The 24,020-nt window shown below is 44.9% G+C and overlaps 1 protein-coding gene across 4 annotated transcripts in view; it reads right to left on the bottom strand.

Moving 5' to 3' along the window:
* NEDD9 (neural precursor cell expressed, developmentally down-regulated 9) overlaps nucleotides 1-24,020 on the bottom strand; it is a 292,001-nt gene that overhangs the window by 31,720 nt on the left and 236,261 nt on the right. For 2 of the 4 annotated variants that reach the window (XM_030881428.2, XM_070046777.1), the window contains exon 1: nucleotides 11,516-11,676. The exons of the other annotated variants lie outside the window; for them this stretch is intronic. In XM_030881428.2, coding sequence (XP_030737288.1) covers nucleotides 11,516-11,527 — 12 coding nt within the window. In that variant the 5' untranslated portion in view covers nucleotides 11,528-11,676. Of the gene's footprint in view, nucleotides 1-11,515; nucleotides 11,677-24,020 lie in introns of those variants that run through there. 4 annotated transcript variants of the gene reach the window in all.

Raw genomic sequence — 24,020 nt, 5'->3', positions numbered from 1 at the left:
ATCATAAATAATACCTATGTCTTGAAGAACTCAATTCTCCACTCTTCTGTGGTCTTTGGGGTTTTCTTGAGTAACTCCTGAGGGTCTGAAAGACGGTGGGAGAACACCTAGGTTTCTGTGGGTACTTAGAACCAGAAGTCACCCATGGCTTGACCAGACCGACTAGGCTAGAATATTAGACTACGAAGGGATCCCAGAGATCACTCTTGCCCAGTCTTCTTGTTCTGCCGCCCAGAGGGTCTCTTATTATATCAGCAGCAGAGCCAGAACTAGCATCTGGTTCCCTTCTTAATCTAGGAATGTTTTCCACTGGACTAGGGTATGCTTCCTGAGAACCTTCTCCATCTTAGAATTTAGTAACGCTGCTATTAAGCCTCAGAATTTATACGCATTTGTCCCAGGTTGCCTGGTTTTGATAGATTTAAGCATAGTGTATTGGCAAAGGATCAAAAACACGGGGCAGGCACAAACGCTTTTCAGGGTCTGTCCCTAGATAAATCTGACAGGCGCCATATAATGATGAAGGTCTGACACCCACTCACCCAAAAGATAGGTTTATTAATGGTAAAACAACCATCTGGATTTCAGCCAACATTACAGTATTAGCATCAAATCACTTCTATTTGCCTGTCTAGACAAATCCCTCTAACATCCAGGTACTTGGGGAAGTGAAACGAGAATTAAGTTATAAAGGAGTAGGAGACTCTAGCCCACAAATATTACAGTATATTCCAAAAACTGTATCATTTCTCAATAGTCAAAACACACAAGTTCTAACATCTAATAAAGTATCTGAAAGAAGGGAAAGATCTTCCTATTTTTACATTCCCATATATCTTATCTTCCTACATCAAGGTATGCAACCCCCAAGGTATGAAGTTATATCTAAACCCACGAGTGCCAATATGTACACATACTAGCAACCCTCATCTGCCTCCCAGCCAGAACCCAAGTGATGTAACTTGGACATCACCCCTCACTGGAACTCTTTTAGATGACCCCTGAACTAGGTTTGGTGCCTGACTGCTATTATCCTACTTAACTTGTGAGGTCCTCAAAGAGTTTTAAAAAATGGATTTGCACACTTGGCCGAGAGGGTGTGTACAATCGTATACTGTCAGCACTGCAGTTGCAGAGTTGCCTCAAGAAAGAATTTTTAATATTTATGTATTTATTTGGTTGTGCCGGGTCTTAGTTGCTACAGGCAGGCCCCTTAGTTGCAGCATGCGATCTCTTAGTTGTGGCATGCATGTGGGATCTAGTTCTCTGACCAGGGATCGAACCCGGGCCCCCTGCATTGGGAGCGTGGAGTCCTATCCACTGCACCACCAGGGAAGTCCCAAGAAAGCATTTTTAGAAGCTGCAGCTTCTCAGCTAGAAGAGAGAGGAAAGATGGCAGAAGCAAATGGAGGAGAAGAAAACCTCAGAATGAAACTAATGAAATTGTTTAGTGGCTGGGGATATAGACAAGCTCCTACATGTACATATGCCACAGCAGTTTATGAGAATAAAACAGTTTTCTTCGAGGCCCATTATTAATGGAACATGCATTTGGAACTGGGCCCTGAAGAAAGCTATTTTATTTATTTATATATTTTATATATAATAGGTGGACTATTAGGAAAATGAAGCCAAAGGAAGACTTCAGAGGATTCAGGTTGCCTTTGCGATGGTCTGATGGTTTACACGTGACCTAATGAGACCCTATGCTTCTTGGTATTTTGTGGTATTCACTTGAACAAATTCGCACTAAGCACAGAAGAGGAAGCTTCCTTTTGGTTAGGAACCGTTAACATTAAGCCCAACCTCGGTCATGATAAGATTATGGCCAGCGGCTTTATGATTGCATTTTTGGGCTTCTATTACATAAAACCAGTAAGGTAATTATTTTTAAGCAGAAGGAAATAGGGGAGATTATGCCAGTGATTTTTCACTAGGGGGGGGATTTTGTCCCCCCAGGTGATATTTGGCAAGGTTCAGAGACATTTTTGGTTGTCACACTGTGTGTGTGTGTGTCACTGGCATCTAGTGGGTAGAGAGGCCAGGGACGCTGCTAAACATCCTGCAATGCGAGGGACAGTCCCCACTACCAAGAATCAGCCAGTCCTAAATGTCAATAGTGCTGGGGTGGAGAAACCCCGGATAGAGGGATGGACATGACACTGTTAAATTAACAGAGTCTAATCTTGGTCCTCGTCTTGTAAGACTAATGACAATGAAAGCACTGCCTTTTATGCCTGTTTCTCCATTTGCAAAATGGGGATAATGAACATGTTCTTAATAATATCACGAGGAGTCATGAAACTATACATGCAAAACACTCTGATATCTTCAGAAGAAAGGGTCTCTGTAAAATCAAAGCACAGTTATGATTACTGCACTAGTATGAGCTCATGAAGTTCTGTCTTAAGAACTGTACTCCTCCCCCCCCCAAAAAAAATTCCTCCGGGGAAAGAAAACAAACCAGAAATGATCTCATGATGATGACACCTGCCACACCAAAAAACAGACACAGTTCAGAGAAACTAAATTCTTTCCCTCCAGCAATGAAGTAGGCTGCATCTGTAATTAAGATCTTAATAAGGGAGGTAGGAGGCTGGATACAGACGCTGCAGGCTGTGAGGCACAGAGCTATCCTGCCAGGTTTCAACAAGAGCAACTGAAACACAATCCCCCTCGCTGCCTAGTGCTCTCAGGTGTTCCCTGCACAGTCCATATTTCAAAACGGGCTTTCCTTCATCGCTAAAGATTCCTACTCCTGCAAGGAGAAAGAAAAGGACCACCTCGTTATTTACCAGCAAATGTCACGTGGTAAATATTATTTACAGGTAAATATAAAAAATTTGCCGGAATCCACTTTAAAAAAGCCTCTTAGATAATTTCCTGATAAGAAGCTGAAAACAAGTTAGATAAAAGGCTGGCATAAGGCAAAAGGGATAATGCTTTCGATGGCTGATTGATCTCTGAAGCAGCTAGAACGACCATGTGTTCCTAAACTTTCCAAGACGGTCCCCGTTTCAAATATCCTTCCCATTGTCAGACCATCTGTCCCACTTTGGGGTCTGTGAAACGTGGATACATACCTACAGAAATGATATATATTTTAAACTAAAAATAAAAGACAGGCATCCAAGTATATATCTTGCTAATGGATCTGCCTTCGCTGAATTTAGGATTTGGGAGGAAAGAAGATAAGTACTGATAAGAATCTTAGGTTTAGTCAATGGACTGTTCTCTCATTGACAAGCTGATCTTTATAAGGGAACGAGATCTATTCCAAGGGCATCCTGGCCTCTGCGAGACTGTCAAGCAGTCCAGCTTCACAGTGAATGCCACTGGGCTAACTGTGTTCCTATCACCCCCTTCCTTTACCCTCCCCACCATTTAAGGGGATGCTCATCGAACTTAGCTCTGAGTGGAAAAGATTGGAGAATCAGAGAATAACATGCAAGTTCTAACCCAGAGGAGCACTCAAGGGAAAAAAGACGTCAAAATTTTGCTCTACCGATGCTGTTGTGATGGTTCTGCAGCACTGCTGGTCCACTCAAGCCATTTCCTGCTAACTCTAAGTCATACCACGGATGATTAATAACAACAAACAAAAAACAGTAACAACGAACTCATGGACAGATCACTGACATGTCCTGTTAGAAGCCTGGAGGGTCTAGAAGTCCACTTTCCTGACTTCCCAGTGGCTGGCATTGCTTGTTATGGTTATTGGGGGCTGGGGGACGGAATCCCAGCTCAGTCTTTCAGCAGAGCACAGAGCCTGGGGACAGAGAAGCCTGAGTCCTGAGTCAGCCCCATCTTCTGTGGGAGTGAGGTGCTAAATTAAGGGCAATAAACTGACTACCACAAATCAATGAGATTAAGGCTAATTCATACAAGAGACAGCATAACTAAAATAAAGTAGGAAAAATATTAATGACATCATACTGTCTAAATAAATATTGCTTTAATCAAATAGAAAGATCTGGTTCAAATCCTAACCATTTATGCCTTTTGGTGGTTGCAACTTTCTACTGAGTTTCACAAATAACACCCTCCCACACACACACCCCTCCGCCCCCCCCCCCCCCGCCCTGCCCACACACACAAAGAGCAAAGAAAGGAATTAAATTCAAAATGAGCTATCAAGCGTTTTGGTGCAGTGCTTGCACTTTTACGTATTCATGGTTGATCAGTCTTTATTTCTGGTAATCATAAACATCAACGTTCCACATAAGGAACATTTTTGGTAACATAACTATTACCTTGACATATTAGAACTATCAGGAGGAATTCTCATTTGCAACATACACACCAAGATCTGCAAAGAAATAAGATGCCTCCATGTGAGTGAACCCAGCCTTTGAATAAGGCTCATGAACCACCTACCTGAATACCATTTAGCACAATTAATTGCTAAATTAATTGGGGAAGAGGTTGAGGGTAAGGGACTAGCTTTTTTTTTTTTTTAAAGAATAAACCTGTATTTAGTAATCCATGGTGAGGCCCAAGTATATGTATTTGAAAACACTGCACTGGCAATTTCATTATCTCCATGATCAGCTGTCCCACCCTCCATCTCAACCATGAAAACTCACGGTCACACACCATCACTACTTCTATTTTCTGGAGTGACTGTTCCATCTTCCTCAAAGCATATGCCTCAATTCACCTAGATCACATGGTCCACCTTCTGAATCACTCTTTCCAGTGGAGGGTGGAAAAGGTCACCAATAAGGCCTTTATCTTAAAATGAAGATTCCTCAGGAAGACAGTCTTTTGCAGCTAAGCTGTAATGTTCCCCAGGCCTGCGGCGTCCTCATTAACTAGTAAGAATTCCCGCAGGGGGGTGACTGGAATGTTCAAAGTAAATAAGACGGACGGGGTGTTGCTGACAAAGTATAAACAGGGTTTTTTTGTTTTATTTTTTTGGTCCCTTTTCCGTGCCCATACTCTGCAGTCATCCATTGCCTAGGTAACTGGTAGCTATTCTCTTCACTTTAAGTTGGAAATAGAGGATTTCTTCCCAGTGGCACCATTGTGTTTATCTTGGCAAGGAGCCTTGGTAATTAAGTCTATATGTTACTGCAGAGTAATTCCATGGTCCCAGGGGCTGGGATTTCAAACCAATTTGTTTAAGTTTCTTTCTAACCCTAAAATGATCTAAAAATAGATCACCAACGCCTCTTCCTTTACATCTCCATCACTCTAACTGACGGCAGTAGGCTAGAGATATGGTTTCCCTGAGCCCCACTCACCTCCTGTGCACTTCCCCCTTGAATTTTTACAGTCATGACTTTCTCTTTCCGTCGGTACCAGTTTTGTTGTGGATAAACAATTGTAGCAAAGGTTTCCTCTTACATTTTTATACATATAATGCTTCTGCACCTATATGTCTGAGTATATATATTGTATGTATCTTATAATGCATCATATAATACCTGCCATTTTAAAATGCTTATTATGTACTAGAAACAGATGATTTTCATATATTATATCCTTACAACTATCTGATGAGACAGGTACTATTACTCCCATTTTATAAATGAGGAAATGGAGACCTGAAGTAGCTTGCCTAAAATTATACTGTTAGGAAGTAACAAAAGTGGGATTGGAAATAAAATCCACTTTGCCATACAGCGAGACTCTTTTAACGGCTATTTGTGTAAGTATTATATGTAATTCAACATTCAATTCAATGTTTGTTGAGTACCTACTGTGAGCAAGGTCCTACAATTTCAGGAATATCAAATCTTATTAATAACAATGAAGATACCAAGTCATTAAAATATTAGCAAGTGGGGACAGAGGTGTACTGGTAAATCCCTATGTCTGGCATCTGCATTTCTGCAAGACATCTCCAGGCCCATGGAATATTCAATAATACTCGATTATCTTAACCTAGTGACTGGGGTTTTGACATAATCCTGTCACCAAGTCTTGAGTCCACACTATCCTTTCAACATCTATTGGGCACCTACTTATATAAGGAGAGCTGGGGCCGACTAGCATTGTCTGCTTCCATTATGCAGGAGCCATGGTAAATACCTTACCATGGAAAATGTCTTGCTTAGGCTTTAGAACAATCCTATGAGGCAGTTATTATCCCTACTTTACAGATAAGAAAACTGAGGCCCAGAGAGCTTAACTTGCCCAAGGTTACAGAGCATCACGTCACAGGAAACAAACCTCATACTCTATCTTGTCTCTACTGCAAGAACACAGAAGAGACCAAGTCCCTCTACTGCAAGACCAAGTCCTCTACTGCACAGGAAACAAACCTCATACTCTATCTTGTCTCTACTGCAAGAACACAGTAGAGGGACCAAGTCCCTCTACTGCAAGAACACAGAAGAGACCAAGTCCCTACCTCTGCCTCCCACCCCCAAGGCCACAACAGATCCTGGATCATACTTTTTATTCAAGGGACTTGTCTGTCAATCTGCCACTACATACAAATAAAGGGTGAGTCTCTCGTATTCAGTGGGGCTTACCTAAAACTGGAAAGCCCCAGTGGGCAACCTATGTGAGTTCCAGGTATCATTTAGATAGTGATTTGATTGAAAGAGGTTAATGAGTAAGGTAGTGCTAACAGAGTAGGGCAGCGGTGAGAAACAGAAAGCCTATTGTAGGGATTATAGGACAGTCAGGGAGACAAAGGTTTAGTCTTCTGATTCTCTTATAGAGTGGATGGACGAGGGGGTTTGACTCACGGCAAGTGACACACGAACCAAGTCACGTAGGCACAAAGAGACAGGGGCAAATGAATGGGAGCAACAAGGGACCAAGATTTCCCATAGCAGAGTCCAAAGAGAGGAGGGAGGTAGGGGGTACAGAGTGTGCTTTAAGTGTGCCACGTCTGTGTAGGTGGGGAGGCAAGCCCTACAGAAGTCGGTATTAGAGAAGCATAGAGAATGCTTGAATGAAAAAAATGAGAGATGGGCTTTCCTGGTGGCGCAGTGGTTGAGAATCTGCCTGCCGATGCAGGGGACACGGGTTCGTGCCCCGGTCCGGGAAGATCCCACATGCCGCGGAGCGGCTGGACCCGTGAGCCATGGTCGCTGAGCCTGCGCGTCCGGAGCCTGTGCTCCGCAATGGGAGAGGCCGCAACAGTGAGAGGCCCGCGTACCGCAAAAAAAAAAAAAAAAAAAAAAAGAGACGATGAGGTCATAAGGGCACAAAAGGGGATGGAATTGGCAAAGAGACTTGAAAAGCGGAGAGGAAGTTTCTTTAGAAGTGGGGGGGGGGGGGCGCAGAGTGGAAGCCACTGATGAATTCTCAGAAGAGGACTGATGTATATTCCAGCAAGAAAAGGATGCTGAAGGAATCTTCGTTACTATGCAACCTGCTAGATCGGTGTTCTCAGAACACCTTCAGTTCTACAAAGACTCTGATTTCTGTATACGTAAATCGTTTAGCTCTGAAAATGGGTTTGCTCAGTTAAGAAATAAATATGTAACCAAATAATTTTTTCAAAGCATCTTTTGGTGCTTTTAAATGCATAGATCTCACATAAGTTTTAAAAAGGAGGCAGGGGGCAGGAGTCCCTCATTTGGAGGGTGTGCAACACATCATTTAGAAGAGAATAAAAAATTTAAAACCAAAATGTTGAAGCCAGGAAAGAATCAGAAATTATATGGATTATAAATGACCATGCTGACTCAATCAAAGACACTTGATCAAATGTTCTCAAGCCACCTTGAGAAAATAAAAATATTTTCGAAGTCCCCTAGAAAGCTTTTCATTGTACACACTTTCTGGTTTCCCTAACCTACTTTACCATGTTCATCCACGACGCAGGAATCTGAATTTCAGAATGTAGTTTTCTTACTCGTGTTCTAAGCTCTACCTGTTCTAACGTTCAGTCGGAAGGTTCATGAATGAGTTTGCTGAATGGCAGACTAGAGAAGTAATTTAGCATTTTAATGTAGGCACACAGGGTACAGAAATTTGGCCACAGAAGCTGCTCAGCTATTAGAGATCAAACAGGCCGGGCCCGTGGGGCACTGACCAGGCCTGGGCCTGCACAACGTGGGTGGGGCCTCGGGCCTCTGCTCAAACACAGCTGTGCACCCACCCTCCAATTACCCTCCTGGCAGACAGCAGCGATAACCCACCCCCAGACCCTCAGGAGGGAAGCTTTCCCTGAGCAAGCCACGGCCACTGAGGCACAGCCCTCAACCCCAGTATCCAGAACGTGCTGTGTATGTTCCAAGGAGCTTGGGGAAAATTCTTGATAAATGAAGTCCCCCGCAATTTACTGTCAGCGAGCCTCAGACTGAATCCTTTAAAAAGAAATGGAACTTTACGTGCATATGAGAGTGACTGCACCCTTCCTGTGAACAAATAAAAATACATACAATGCAATTGAAATAGACTAGATATAGGCTAACCAGAAAAAATTCACCAGAGCAATAGCTTGCATTCCACAGTGCTCAAGATTACCATAAATATAAGCTGGCTGAGCTGGAGCTGTGTGTAAGTTCAGAATGAGGGGAGGCTTGGTTGTTCTCTAGTTATGATCCCTGAAGTAGCCAAACCAGATAATCTGGTTAAAAAAAAAAGCCTTAGGGACTTCCCTGATGGCTCAGTGGTTAAGAATCTGCCTGCCAACGCAGGGGACACGGGTTCGAGCCCTGGTCTGGGAAGATCCCACATGTCCATGGAGCAACTAAGCCCGTGTGCCACAAGTACTGAAGCCTGTGTGCCTAGAGCCCATGCTCCGCAACGAGAAGCCACCGCAATGAGAAGCCCGCACACCGCAACGAAGAGTAGCCCCCGCTCACCGCAACTAGAGAAAGCCCGAGCACAGCAACAATGACCCAACACAGCCAAAAATAATAAATAAATAAATGTATATAAAAAATATCTTCAGAGTGGCCGGATTATAAATCTCTCAGTGAGTATTTTTAAGTCTGACTGTGCTAAATTTATAGTGTTTAGAGCAATATCGTGTCTAAAAGGTAATTCCTGACTCCAGGATTTTACAATCTAATAATTATCTGGTTTTACTACCTAAGTGGCTCAAATTAAACAACACTACCAAACATGCATTTCACTTTGCTTTGTAGAGTTACTGTCTTAAAAAAAAAAAAAAAGAATCTATTCTGCAGGAATACTTTTTCTTGAGTTCTTATGATTTATTCAATAAGCACGAAAGGTCTTTTATATAATCGTTACCTTGATGTGCAGGAATACTCTAGATGACATAGAGTCTTAAACTTCCTGGGAGAAGAAAACAGCAGTCACACAGCACATTTTAGGGAGGTCACAGAGAGTTCTTTCTTTAATAGTGGTTTAAAGTCACAAGTTCTGGAGCCAGATCATCTTGGTTCCAATCCCAGCTCCTCCACTTTTTAGCTGTGTGGCTTTGGATAAATTACTTAGCCTCTCTTTGCCACGATTTCCACATTTGAAAATGAGTATGAAGTATTAACACCACCTCATGGAGTTAATTGGAGATTTAAATATGGAATTCTGTATTGGCCTGGTGAGTCTTAAGAACTGTTATTTATCACTCGTCTACCTTTGTGCCACCTCCTTTACTTAAAATTACAAAATCCTCTCCTGAAACAAAGTCCATTATTAACTTGAGAGAAAATAGGCTTTATGAGAAAGGGAAAGTAGATTGCTTCAGCTATTGGTTCCTTTTATAGTCACCACAAGGTGTCAATCTGTCATTTGGTTAGTTGGGGAAGTCAGTAGTTTTGCTGGTGAAGACGTGCGCAAGCTAATAAAAATCATACATTGACAACACTTGGCAGGGTGCTCGACACTGGTTAAGACCCGGCAGAGAGGCAGGTTTTCCCGATGAACGGCAATCACAGTTCACAGCGTCAGCTGCTGTGATGTTTTCTTTCCACAAAAGTAAAACTAAACATGATGAGGTCGCTGAATAAAAGTGACTTTAGACTTTTCTGTCACTCTCCGGGTTGCGGCACTCAACGTTAAAAACAGCCATTTATACTTTCCAATAATAAATGTAGGAACGTATTTTCTCTTTTTTCCCCCTTCAAGCTGGTTTTTATGAAACTAAAGGCATTCACAATAGGCAGAAGAGGGGCAAAGATTCACTGAAGGCTAAGTAATATCTGGAGATAGGACATTATGATATCCTATCACTGTTCTCAATAAGGGAACTGTGGAAATACGCGTGAGCCATTTCAAGAAAAAGAGCTTTCCTGCCAGGTAGAAGGATTTGTTTCTCGTTGCATCCTGAAGTCAAAAATATTAAGAATCTTCAGGATTATCCATTCCCCTGATCTCTCCTATTGAGGTAGAAAATGGAAAGCTGATAGCACAGTGCTAACTGATACCTCTGCTTTCAGAGAGTTCTAACCTTTCCAAGGAGAGCTATAACTCATGCATCACAATAGAGACTTTCAACAGTTAGATTTAGAGCTACTGAACAAGATTTATAGCTTTTGAATAACAGGTTTATCACTGAGGTTAGCCAGCGGCTATTAGCCAGAACTGAGTATTTACAACCTCACATTAAAAAAGGATGAGCCAGAACCTAGGTAATTCAGAAAGAAAGCCAAGTAGCTCTCAGCGAGCACAATCTTGAAGGTCAGACAGGTAACTCAAATTGCCAATCCCAAAGCATAACCACCTGGCCTAAACGCCTTTCAATAACAGCATGTTTGTTTAAACGCACTGGGACTGTATCTATTCTAAAACACATGTAGTCATCCTCCAAGCAAAATTCATATCCAATCCCTTGCAATCTGCTCTGAATAGGGGGTCTCTGGAAGCTGCTTGCCTGGTTAGATGGGGGCAACTTAGACAAAAGGGGATATTCTAAATAAGTTATAATCCTTTTGCCGAGAATAAACACACAAAGGTGAGAAATGCTTGGGAAAATATGCTGCTGAGTGTTCTGACACTACTATGAGTTTCAGGGACAATAAGCTCGCTGGAGCCTTCAGACCCTCAGTCCATTCAAACGCCAATGAAAGTGTTTTCAAGAAATGGCAAGTACTCATTGGTTCTGAATCCAATGTCATTTATGGATGTCAAAATTCTCCATCATCAGCTGTATAAGGGTACCTGGGGCTTTGAACTTCTTCCACTAAAAGTACGTATGGCAAACTGCTTCCCGAAGCAAACGCTTTAAAGCAAAGGCTGAAAACTGCTTTAAGAGCCAGGCTGAGAGGCTCAGCAGTTCTGATTCCTTTCTTACTACGTCTCCCGGGACAGTGGCGGCCAGGCCCGGGCGCGGAGTGCTGAGCTAAGGGGCGCTCCGCGTGGAGTTAGACACCCTCTGATCTACAGTGGCCACTGCAGCTCCGCCAGACTTTCAGGGGAGGTGGACCGGGTGTGCTGTGAGCTCCCGGCGTGGGTCTTAGAGGCTGGAGCTCTGCCTGCCTGCTTGTATGCCAACCCCAGTGACTGAGACCCATCTCAAAACAGAACACAATCGGGCACAGTAGGGGTCCCTGCAGAGGAGCTGTCCTGCAGAGGACAGACGGAGACGGACGGACACACACACACACACGGAAACCTTCTGTAAAAGGCACTCTCTTACCTTATACTTCATCTCGGCAGCGGTGAATTGAGGCGTTTTCCTACACTAGTTAGACTGCATTAAGCACTGGCGTGTCCGCCCCTCCATCGAGCGCTGGGCTAAATGAAAGTGAGAACGGCCCAGCTGCAGCCAGTTGTCAGCGCAGCGCGGAGCTCCGGCACCGCTACGCCCGCCAAGCCTCTGAGCTCACTGTTTTGATTGAGGCAGGCCGAGCACGGAGCTAATTTGCATACAGCCCCGCCATTGGCTAGTGGGCCAAGGTAATGCGGACGCTCCGCCCACCCTTAACTCCTGAAAACTGACAAAGAACTTGTAATGTGATCATTTCTTTTTACATTGTCAGAAAGGGTGGAAAATAAAGTCAGGAACCTTCCCGAACCTTACTCCACCCCCACCCCCAAAACCCATGGAAAAGGAGATAAATTCTTTTTAAGCTTAACCCAAATTTTAAAGAAATGGAATTCAGAAAGCGGGCTGACAGTCGCGCTTCCTGTGACCTAGCAACTCCTTCATAAACCCATTTTATTTCAAAGCCGTTCACCTCACAATCTCTACATGAAACAAACTCGGGGAACAAAAGGTTTTCTGTCTCCGGGCCCCTTTTTACTAACTACCCCTGCTGATATCTCTCTCTCTCTCTCCTCCCTCCCCTCCCCTTTCTTGCGGCTGTTTGCTTTTTTTGTTCTTTTCAATGTTCAAAGTACTTGCAATGTCAGTCTGCAAGGAGCCAGAATACAATTCTCCCTCAGTGAAAAGGAACTTGGTAGCTCAGGCACCAGGGATTCCCTGGCCGGCTTCTCACGAGGGCCTCACAGAGTTGAGTGTCAGCCACATTCAGTAGACCTTCTCTGGTTTTGCTGAGGATAAAGGTTAGCTGTGACCTCTTAGATGGGGCTGGCCAGTGCACGCCCTATACATCATCACTGTTCACCAAGTACTGTGTTCTTTGATGGCTGGCATTTCTAGTTCCAGCTTTGAACACTGCAGTTTTTCCTTCTGACCTCTCTCTTGAAGATGACCCATTAACCCACCAACACTTATTATCCAGGGAACAAAACATGCCCACTGTTTGACGAGCCTAGTTAAAAAAACTCAGTCTTTTCCCAGTGAAGCACAGAGCATTTGGTTCAACTTCATGCTTTCTATAGAGAGAGAGGATCACCCAGGAGAGAACAGAAATGGTCATCTTCAGCAACTCTTCTGAGGAATGGAGCAGTGAGGGGAAAATTCCTTTTCATGGGACCTCAGGATTGAGACTCGATGAGTGCAGACAATAGCTGTCCCTGAATGGGAAGGACTCCAACTAGACTACACGACTTGGATGGAAAAATCAGCCTTTATTTTTCTCCTGACTGAGTTGGATCAGAATCAGTTTGATTTTTTTTCCTTCCCAATTCCCAATGGATTAAAATTCTACTTTTATGGGGCTTCCCTGGTGGTGCAGTGGTTAAGAATCCACCTGCTAATGCAGGGGACATGGGTTCGAGCCCTGGTCCGGGAAGATCCCACATGCTGCCGAACAGCTAAGCCCGTGCGCCACAACTACTGAGCCTGCGCTCTAGAGCCCGTGAGCCACAACTACTGAAGCCCGTGCACCTAGGGCCTATGCTCCGCAACGAGAAGCCACTGCAATGGGAAGCCCGCGCACCACAATGAAGAGTAGCCCCCGCTCGCCACAACTAGAGAAAGCCTGTGCACAGCCACGAAGACCCAATGCAGCCAAAAATAAAAAAACAGAACAAAACAATAAATAAATAAATTTATTAAAAAAAATTCTACTTTTATGATCTAAGCAAAAAGAACAGGAAAGCAGCTGTCCTACAAAAGTGGTTTCCGGATACAGGGTACAGGGCTCAGAGTTTAGATCACTGTTTAATGTGGCACTTATTCCCTGGACAGGACCCCCCACCACCACCACCACCAAGGTGGTCATAGTGAGGTTGACACACAGGTTTGGGACCTCCACTCGACCTCTTTCCCTCATTTAGCCTTAGAGTGAAAATGAGCCTGAGTGATTTTGCAAGGTCCTTCTGAATACACATTAAGCATGAGACATATTACACTGCAAGGATCTTCCTAAGGGTCCCACAGACTTATGTGAGAGTCTAGCTGGCAGGAAATTGTTTTCGGTGTCTGCCTGGATAAGTCAAAGGCCTTCTCATCTGTAAGATGAGTCTTGTGGCCTCCAGGAGATCTAGATAACATTCCTTTGGCTTCCTAAGCAGTAAAGCTGAATCCGCCTTCTGTTTTGTTTGATGAGCACCACTGAATAGTGAACACTATCTCACCCCTTTTTAATGCTTTTAAAGAGTTTCCCAAAGCATATGCCAGGGCTCTTTCTTTCTCTAGGTAAAAGCTTAACTCACACCAAGTGGCTCTCCTGCTCTCCTGTTTCTGTCCTGTACAGAATATACCTGAAAACCTACCTGAAGTTTATTTCAAGGTGGTTTGGGTCGTTGTATTGTTAGTTATATAGAGAAAAGCATGAGGGTGTTGGAGTCAGTTAAACGTGTGTTAGAATCTCAACAAATTTCTAACTTCCTAATTTTGGTGTCCTGAAGTGTAAAATAGACAATAATATCAACCTGCTAGCGTTATAATGAGGACTGAATGAACTAATGTGGATAGAAGTTAACAGCATTTGGCAGACAGTAAGACCTTAGTAAATGATGGCTTATTAGTATTATTACATTATTAATTATTATTTTAATATTAAATTTATTATACATTATTTTATTACTATATCATATAACATTAACATCATATATCATTATAATATTATTGTTATATGATATAAGTTAATTTTAAATGATCATGTTAATTATAACTATTATCACTATTAGACTATTATCGATATTATACGTGTGGTGGGCATTCAGAAAATGATGGAGGAATCCCTCCATCTCTGTGCCATCCTATCACCGGGCAGCTTTCTAATTTAACAAATATCAATTCAGAACCAACCACGTGCCATGGCTGTTCTAGGTAGGGAGAATACAACAACAGCCCAGTTAAAGGTCTTACCCTCACAAAGCTTACGGTCTAGTAGGAGTGGAGGACAAAAATTAAAGAAATATATAGTACAGTTTTGGTGTGTAGATGCCATGAAGAAAAATGACGCAGGAAAAATTGCTAGAGGAAAACAGACCAAGGTGGGTGAGGAGAGTCTCATTTTAGAGTGGGTGGTCATGCAAGGCCCTCTGAGGAGGTAATATTGAAGCAGGCATCTGAACAACGTGAAGGATCCACTCAAAGATCTGGGGAAAGAATGTTCCAGACAGAGGAAGTGACCCATGGGAAGGGCCCGACATACAAGTGAGCTTGGTGTATTTAAGACCAGTGAGCAGTCCAGGTTGCCCAGAGAGGGGTACCCAGGGGACGGAGGGAGAGAGGGAGGTGACAGCCATTTGGATTTTCTCCTGAGTGTGACAGGAAGTCACGGGAACGTTTTGAGCAGGGAATGATATGATCTATTTCTCTGTTTTAACCCTTGGTTCGTTTAAACACTCAGGGACCGTAGACTATTAGTTAAAAAATATTGAACTCTTTCTTAATGCAGCTTACATAATGCTGATAGCTGTCACTTTATTAGTGTCATCTGCTCTGTTTCCTTCAGAACCCTTTGGGGAAACACAAATGCTCTCAGTGAATACAGAAGCAGCCCCCTCTCCACCTATATCTCCATCTATATCACCTGACCTTCTGGATGAAAAGATACTGTTTAAATTGTGCTATAGAAACACCGTCGATTGGTTTATGCAGCCACCCTAATGCTCCCATGGGTAGCCTCATAAAATGGGTCAGGACCCCAGGGCTCGGACACTAACGTGTGCTCACCAGCACTGTCTCGGCCTCCCCAGACGCCCGTGCAGGCTGGAGCAAGGGAGATGGCACAGATGCCATCCAAACCATTTTCCAGCTGCTGCTGGGCACTGGTGCGGATACAACAAAAACTCAGAGAGGATGCTAGAGGGAAGAGATTCTTCCGTCCACAACTTAGGAGGAGCCCATATGGCTGCTGGCTGAGAGTGAAGGGGCAAGTCAGAGCCTGTGAGGGCAGAAAGCAACCTTGGGAATCATCCAGTCCAGCCCCTGGTAGGGAGGACGGAGCTGCTGCTCTGGGGGTGCCCTGCCCGGGGGCCACCAGCTTGCATCCTAACCACAGACAGTGCTTTAGGTCCGTCCTCTGTATCTCCTGTCTGATTTATTCCAGCCACTCCTTCTAGTTACCCTGCTTGAAATGGCTCCTTGTTCTGCTCTATGTTCCACATTGCTACCTGCTTAGTTTCTGGAATACAGAGCTGATCACGTTACTACTATGTTTAAAAACCTCCAGGAACACTCCAATGCCTTAAAAACAGGATCCACACGCTTTGGGCTGGCCTATAATCGGAGCCCGCCCTCATTTTCTGGCCTCATCTCACCTCCCCTCGCAACCCACATCCCACACTGTAGCCACACATTGGGGCAGGGTGGAGGGGCGAACTCACTGAATCCAAGACACTTGTACAGTCCTGACTTTGCACGGACGGGTCCTTCTGCCCAGAATGTCCTCCCTTCACTCTTCTGCTATCAAGCCCAGTGCCAACACTTGCTCTTTTGGGCTTCCTTGTCTACACCCCCAACCCTGCCCACCCCGCCTTTTCAGAACGAATCCCTCCCTCCCTGTGCTATGCCCCTATTGGACTTGGACCAGGGCCCTAGCATAAGGTTCTGACACATTGTATCATGATGAGTTGTTGATGTCTGTTTCCCCAGCTTCCAGGTGAGCTGGTATCTTGTTCAACTCTGTGTGCCCTGCAGGCTTATACCTTATAGAAGCTGAAATGCCTTCTGAATGAATGAGCAAGAGAACCCGTGCATCTTCAAAGGACTTGTGTAATCCTGAGTTTCTGCCTGTTGCTTAGGAAGGCGGTGGGGAAACTCGCGGTTGAGGGCGGGAGTGCCGTTTACATTTATTAGCCCTGAGCTAGGAAGCACCTCTTCACAACCAGGTCAGGCCTGTTGCCAGTCCTGGCTCTTGTGCACAGGTCAGTCAGATAACTACGGCTTGTGGGCCGCCTGTTTTTATATGACCTACGAGTTAAGAATAGCTTTTACATTTTTAAGTGGTTGGAACAAAATCTAAAGCAGGATAATATTTCATGAGATGTCTCTAAATAAAGTTTTATTGGAACAGGCGCACACGTTCATCTCCACGTTGCCTGTGAGCTGCAACAGCAGACTTGAGCAGCTGCGACAGAGGCGGTTAAAAACTGAAAAGGCGAAAAAATGTATTATCTAGCCCTCCCTGGAGCAAGTTTGCTGACGCATGCGCTAGAGGAGTGCAAGATGTATCCATCCCTGAGTTCAGATAAGTATAGACTCTGCCACAGCCACAGAGAAACAACATAGAAACACCCACTCTAGAGCCATGTTTTAGCATTTTTAGTTTGATACCAATTTCGAAAAAAAATTTTCATTATAACAAAGTTATTTCAAAAAAATAATCTGAGGCAGCAACTTTTCAATTCTACAGGTCTCCAGAAACGTCCCCAAACAAAGATGAGCCATTGAGAGTTTTCTCCTTCAGTCCACTGGCTCATTCAGGGACCAGGCCCTGTGCTGGGCCGTCACAAACATCATTTCTCTCAATATTCATCTAACAACCCTAACGAGGTGGGTCGTAGCGTTCTAGTTTTACATGTAACGAAACTGAGACTCAGAGAGGTTTCCACAACTTGCACAAAGGTCCAGGCCAGGGAGTGGCAGGTCTGGCAGGTGAACCCAGGCTTTCTGGCTCCCGGGTCTGTGTGCTACATGGCTGCCAGGCTTCCTCTGGGTGCCTTCATTATCTGAGCCCCCATTTGTCAGTTTGATAAATTAGCATCTCTACCCTAGTGGGACTAAGCCTACCTGAGGAACATGTATTGCTCTGGAGTTGTGACTAAGGCTAATAGTGCGTGCGCGCGCGCGCACACACACACACACACACACACACATCTTACTCACTCATACTTTCAAGCGTGCGTGTGTGTGTGTGTGTGTGTGTGTGTGTGTGTGTGTATGTGTGGTCCCTCTTGCCTAGACTGCCTTCCTTTCATCATCTGCTTACCTAAATCCCGTTTTCCCCCTAGTTTGTACCCCATCTCCTGCATGGATCCTTTTCTAGAAAATCTCTCCATTGTTGATTACCCATTGCCCACCCCCGCACCCCCTGTGTCTTTCATCACCTATGGCTTAGGTCAGGGCTTCCCAAATCTGAGCTCCTTTAAAAACCAGTTGTGGATGCTTCGGCTTCTCCCCTTCAAGTTGGATTCCGTAGGCCTTGGAATCTACACGTGAGAAAAGATCCTCATAGGATTCTGTATACAGCGTTTTGTGTGGGGTATATCATTTAGTGCTTAGTTATTGCCTTGTATTGTTTCACCCGCGAGGGTGCCTCCCCCAGAGTGAGATTTTAAGCAACTTGTAGAAGAGGAGCCTGTCTTTCCTTCTGTCGTATCCCCTTCTGCACCTGTGTAGGTAACTGCATCGCATCTATGTCTTCTCAAAGCCCAGCCTTCATCGATGTCAATATGAAAAAAATAAGCCACTTTTCAGCAGGCAGGGGAAGAACACCTCTCACTCTAGGCAACCGCCCTCGTGTATCTGTTGAGCGGGTCAAGCTCTTGGAATGAACGAAAGTCTGTTATTGGAGAGATGCTCAGAACAGTCTCCAGGCTTTACGTGTGTGGGGTGGAGCTTTCATTCACTTTCCCTCCACTCGTATTTTGGCACAAGAGACCTCATGAAGGCCACCCAGAGCCCACCCATCTTCCCCCCTTTTCACAGCAGTGTCCTAGGAAGAATATCCGTTTTCTGAAAGGTGTTCAAAGCACTGTTTTAACGTAAGTTTCTGCAGATGGAGGGTGGTGTTTACTATAAAGGCTGTTGACTCACGATCATCGAATTACTTCTGCCTTGGTTCCTCCCTGACTTATTTCTTGTTTTCGCTCAATGACGAGCCACCGGGGGTGAGGTGGGGCTCTAAAGAGATTAGCAGTGGTTCCTCCAGGTCTCTCTTCACCTTCACGCATGACATGTGGATTCCCACACTATGAAGCCTTTACAAGGTCTGACTGCCCCTTTTCACTCAGTCAAGTTTATAAGTGTGTCACTGTCACCATCCTTTTAAAAGTCCACCACCCTCTTCCCCCTTCCCACTGCCCTCTGCCATCCATCCCAGACTCTACGAGGTGGCTTTTAATTTTATCAAGGGTGAAGTGCTAACGTTGAGTGTGTCTTAGGGCCCTCTGAGTCCTTGGTACACCCTGCAAGAATACACGTAATACTGTGTCACTAACATGCTACAAAGACTCCTGTAAATGGGGCGATTGTTGGCAATACCTTGACTTGATTTTTGAAAAACTCGTGCAGCTGTAAAGTTTCTGATGATATATATACACACCTACATACTACTGATATTCTAACTTTAGAATACTTAATTACTACCTTTCCCCCCCACAAAGGACTTAAAAAACGTAACAGATTAAATTATATGTCGAGTAAACCCACTCAATTCTAGTGAAACATGACAAGCATTTGTGAGGCGCCATTTAGTGTTTTCTTTATGTGAAGGATTTGGGAAAGTTAACTTAGGGGTGAAATAATAAGAAAAGTTAGAAACACGTAATAAAGATTTAGGTTTGTTCATCATCGTAGATGTGCAAAGGCTTAGACTGCTACTATTCATATGTATCCAGCTGGACAAAGGAACGAAGTTCAGTAGAAGAGAAGGAGTTTTTAGCAGTAAAGTTGTGCAGGCTGCTGGCAAACGCTCCCTCCTGTTTTCTCCAGCCCTGAGGTGTTCTATTATTGCACGCTTTAGTTTGTCCAAATAAACAATTTGTTATATGAAACTGTCATGGAAATCTCTTCTGCGGGTAGAAACTTGGACTGTGGGTTTTTACAAAGGTCAAGGTGATTTGCCAAGACCAAATAAACAGAAGTGGCGTGATTGGATGGAAGACGGCCTCTACTTCTCTGAAGGCAGGGCCCAGCACAGTGAGATTGCTACATAATATGTATTAAATAAGCAGTGACAAAGGCGCCATGGTTTCCTTCTTGGTAACTTTTTGTTCTTCCCTTGTGTATTCTTAAATCTGAAAAGTCTTCCTGAGCCCTCGTCGTGTACGTAGCATCACCCTCTAGATGGTAGGACGTGAGATCACGGTGCTTTATGCTAGAGCTTTGCCATCGCCTTCCCACTCTCCACTCTTTGCTACCACCTAGGTGGAATGAGCGGAGAGATTTATGGACTGCGTGCCCTAAATTCCCGGATGGGGCTGGATGTTCTGTTTCCAATCCACTCCTGAGCTTTACCATGCTCCAGACACATGGGCCGCTAAAAGTCACCCTCCCCATCTGGCATCCAGCGTGACTCCAGGGTGGAGGTGGGTGTGGAAGAAAAGGGGGGGCGGTGTTTCAAACCCCCAATAGCCACTTAACTGGAGGCACAGGGTAAACCATTTCTTTAGGGTTTGGAGACGCATTTTCCCGCCTGGGGCCCAACGAGAGCCCGCTGACCCAGTCCTTCAAGGGCCCCTGCATTCTGTCCCCACCGCCCTCATCAGCTGAGGCCAGTGAATATCCAGCAGGCCCTGTCCCAGGGCATCCGGCCCTTCTGAGCAGCCCAGGCGGCCGCCAGCTGGCGCTGATGAGGGAGTCGAAGGAATCTGAGTAATGCGGGGCCTGGGGTCGGAGTGGGGAGGGCAAGACGGTAGGAATGTGATGTGGGAACGCAGCACACCCGGCGCTGCTGAATCCAAGCTTTTGAAGAGTTTGATTCATTTTAGAAAGCAAACAAAGCACTTCAGCTCTCAGCACTCTTTTATTTCGTCTGCCGGAGGAATGCCTTTCCAGCGTGGGCCGGAGACTGGGCGGCTGTGGAGACACCAGCGTCCACCCTTGACTTGCCGAGCGCCTGTGGACGGCGCATTCCTTCCTGCCCACTGGAGCTGGGAAATACAGAGGAGCTCTCTTCTCTGTAAGGAGAGGAGCTCGGCTAACGGGCAAGCACAGGACTTAAAGGCTCACTCACTCACAGCACTGAGGTTTACAGATGTTATGTACGAGTTCCCTTAATTTGCTTAAGTCCTGGCACCCTGTGATTCAGACCAGAGGATGTAGACAAGGGCGGGGAGGTTTGCGAGGGTTTTCTTGAACTTTGATGCCTGCGGTTCTCATGACTCATGCTCTAACCAGCCTGTGGAGCTTCTGGTCAGAGGAAGGGTCGAGGGTTGGGAGAAGCAGCAAGGCCACGGCCCTCCTGTCCCTAGAAGGTGGAGGCTACGTGCTTCTCACCTTTAGATTTTCCCATCTCAGACTCGCTGTCTTCTAAAGCCAACCCCTGTGCAGTCAGCTCACCAGGGGAAAAAAAATCTTCCCTCCTTACCCCAGAGCTCTGTGCTTTTCATCGTCCCCTCTCGAACCCACCCCCGGACTTAGCTCTCCACCTCTCCCTTCTCCCATTCCGAGCCCTGATCCTTGGCATTCTGCTCTCTAAAAGAACGTTTCGGCCTTCCTCGTCCTAAATACAGATCCACGGTTCTTTGTTCAAAAACCTGGAGGCCAGACGAGTTGTGGAATTCAGAATATTTCAGCTTTTAGAAACAGATTTCGTGTCTATACAGCATGCTACAAAACTCCCAGTGGGACCTGGGCCAGCATCCCGCACGCAGACTCATTCAGATTTCAGCAGATGTGTGCATATTCATAGCACGGTGGGTAAAGGAACACTATGCACCACCTTGGGCCAAGCCAGTCAGGTTCTGCTGCCAAATGAGTCACGAAAGAACTCTAGATTTTTATGCTTTGTAATCGTGGGTGGACGAGCCTGGACCACTACCACACTCTCCAGTTCCTCAGGACTCCCCTCTGACAACTCTCCTTCCCCCAGCACCACACCAAGCGCTCCGCTCTCTCTTTTCCTTGCCACCATCTGCCAGCCAGCCGCCCAGTCCTGGCCGCCCCCTCCTCTGCCTCTGCCATCCTCGCCAGCCACCTCCATCCCGGGCAGTGCAGCTCAAGCTCTCCACTGTAAAGGACCAGCGTTTTCCATTCCCAAGCCATCACGCACCACTTAAAAAATACGTTACTAGGAAAATGCAATGAAAAAGACTTAGGGAATACAAGCCTTGTTTGTTGTTATTATTGTTGAATTCAACTGGTATAAAATGACCCCTAAACGCCATCAGATTGCAAAGTGCCCGCTCTCAGTTTCACTCCCTCTGTGGGCCTGGGCAGTGTGCAGCCCGGGGTGGGTCTGCAGATGGCATTTTGAGGAGCACGGCTTGAGATCCTCGTCTTCCTTTGCCCAAGCTGGGGGCTTTCCTCGGTCCTTTGCATCCCCTTGCTCGCGACATTCTCACCCCCCACCCCGACCCGACCTGTCCTGAAACGTCCTCCTCCTTCGGCTTCCACAGCGGTGGGCTCTTCTTACTCTTGCCTCTCTCACCGATAGGTGCACTTTGGCACCCTTGCCCTCCGTGTTCGCGGGTTCCAAGCCCACGATTCAGCCAGCCGCAGATGGTGTAGCATTTCCTGTCCAGTGCTGGTTGAATCCACAGACGCAGAGCCCGTGGATGGAGCCTCCTCAGGTTTTGGTATTCGTGGGAGGGTCCTGCCGAGGATCCCGAGGGACCACTGCATTTTAGTCTTCTTTTCAGGCTGGCTTTCCCTAGGGCTGCATCCTTAGCCCTCTTTCTTCTGCATTTTCTCCTTTATCTATCTTATCCTCTCCAATGACTTCTACTCTCGTTTCTGTGTTGATGACAATCACATCCCCCCGACCTGTGCTCTGCGTTCCAAACCCTCATTTCCTCCTGCACCCAAATATTCCAGAGGCTTCTCATCACCTCCTCATATTCACATATTGTGACGGTTCAAAACTATGTTGAATAATGGTGGTGGAGTGGACAACCTTGTCTTGTTCCTGATCTTAGAGGAAATGGTTTCAGTTTTTCACCATTGAGAACGATGTTGGCTGTGGGTTTGTCATACATGGCCTTTATTATGTTGAGGTAGGTGACCTCTGTGCCTACTTTCTGGAGAGTGTTTATCATAAATGGGTGTTGAATTTTGTCTAAAGCTGTCTCTGCATCTATTGAGGTGATCATGTGGTTTTCTTCCTTCAATTTGTTAATATGGTTTATCACATTGATTGATTTCCACATATTGAAGAATCCTTGCGTTCCTGGAATAAACCCCACTTGATCATGGTGTGTGATCCTTTTAATGTGCTTTTGGATTCTGTTTGCTAGTATTTTGTTGAGGATTTTTGCATCTATGTTCATCAGTGATACTGGTCTTAGTTTTCTTTCTTTGTGACCTCTTTGGCTGGTTTTGGCATCAGGGTGATGGTGGCCTCGTAGAATGAGTTTGGGAGTGTTCCTCCCTCTGCTATATTTTAGAAGAGTTTAAGAAGGATAAGTGTTAGCTCTTCTCTAAATATTTGATAGAATTTGCCTGTGAAGCCATCAAAAGTCCTGGGCTTTTGTTTGTTGGAAGATTTTTTTTTTTTTTTTTTTTGCGGTACGGAGGCCTGTCACTGTTGTGGCCTCTCCTGTTGCGGAGCACAGGCTCAGCGGACATGGCTCACGGGCCCAGCTGCTCCGCGGTATGTGGAATCTTCCCAGACCGGGGCACGAACCCGTGTCCCCTGCATCGGCAGGTGGACTGTCAACCACTGTGCCACCAGGGAAGCCCTATGTGTTTGTATTTTTTACAGACTTTTTCCTGTAATTGATATCTAGTCTCATAGTGTTGTGGTCAGAAAAGATATTTGATACAGTTTCAATTTTCTTAAATTTACCAAGGCTTGATTTGTGACCCAAGATATGATCTATCCTGGAGAATGTTCCATGAGCACTTGAGAAAAATGTGTATTCTGTTGTTTTTGGATGGAATGTCCTAAAAATATCAATGAAGTCCATCTTGTTTAATGTATCATTTAAAGCTTGTGTTTCCTTATTTATTTTCATTTTGGATGATCTGTCCATTGGTGAAAGTGGGGTGTTCAAGTCCCGTACTATGAATGTGTTACTGTCGATTTCCCCTTTTATGGCTGTTAGTATTTGCCTTATGTATTGAGGTGCTCCTATGTTGGGTGCATAAATATTTACAACTGTTAAATTTTCTATTTGGATTGATCCTTTGATCATTATGTAGTGTCCTTATTTGTCTCTTGTAATAGTCTTTATTTCAAAGTCTATTTTGTCTGATATGAGAATTGCTACTCCAGCTTTCTTTCGATTTCCATTTGCATGGAATATGTTTTTCCATCCCCTCACTTTCAGTCTGTATGTGTCCCTAGGTCTGAAGTGGGTCTCTTGTAGACAGCATATATAGGGGTCTTGTTTTTGTATCCATTCAGCCAATCTGTGTCTTTTGGTTGGAGTATTTAATCCATTTACATTTAAGGTAATTATCGATATGTATGTTGCTGTTACCATTTTCTTAATTGTTCTGGATTTGTGTTTGTAGG

The sequence above is a fragment of the Globicephala melas genome, chromosome 11 (genome assembly GCF_963455315.2).
Source record: "Globicephala melas chromosome 11, mGloMel1.2, whole genome shotgun sequence".
In the NCBI taxonomy this organism is placed as follows: domain Eukaryota; kingdom Metazoa; phylum Chordata; class Mammalia; order Artiodactyla; family Delphinidae; genus Globicephala; species Globicephala melas.
This window is presented reverse-complemented; position numbering and strand designations above follow the sequence as displayed.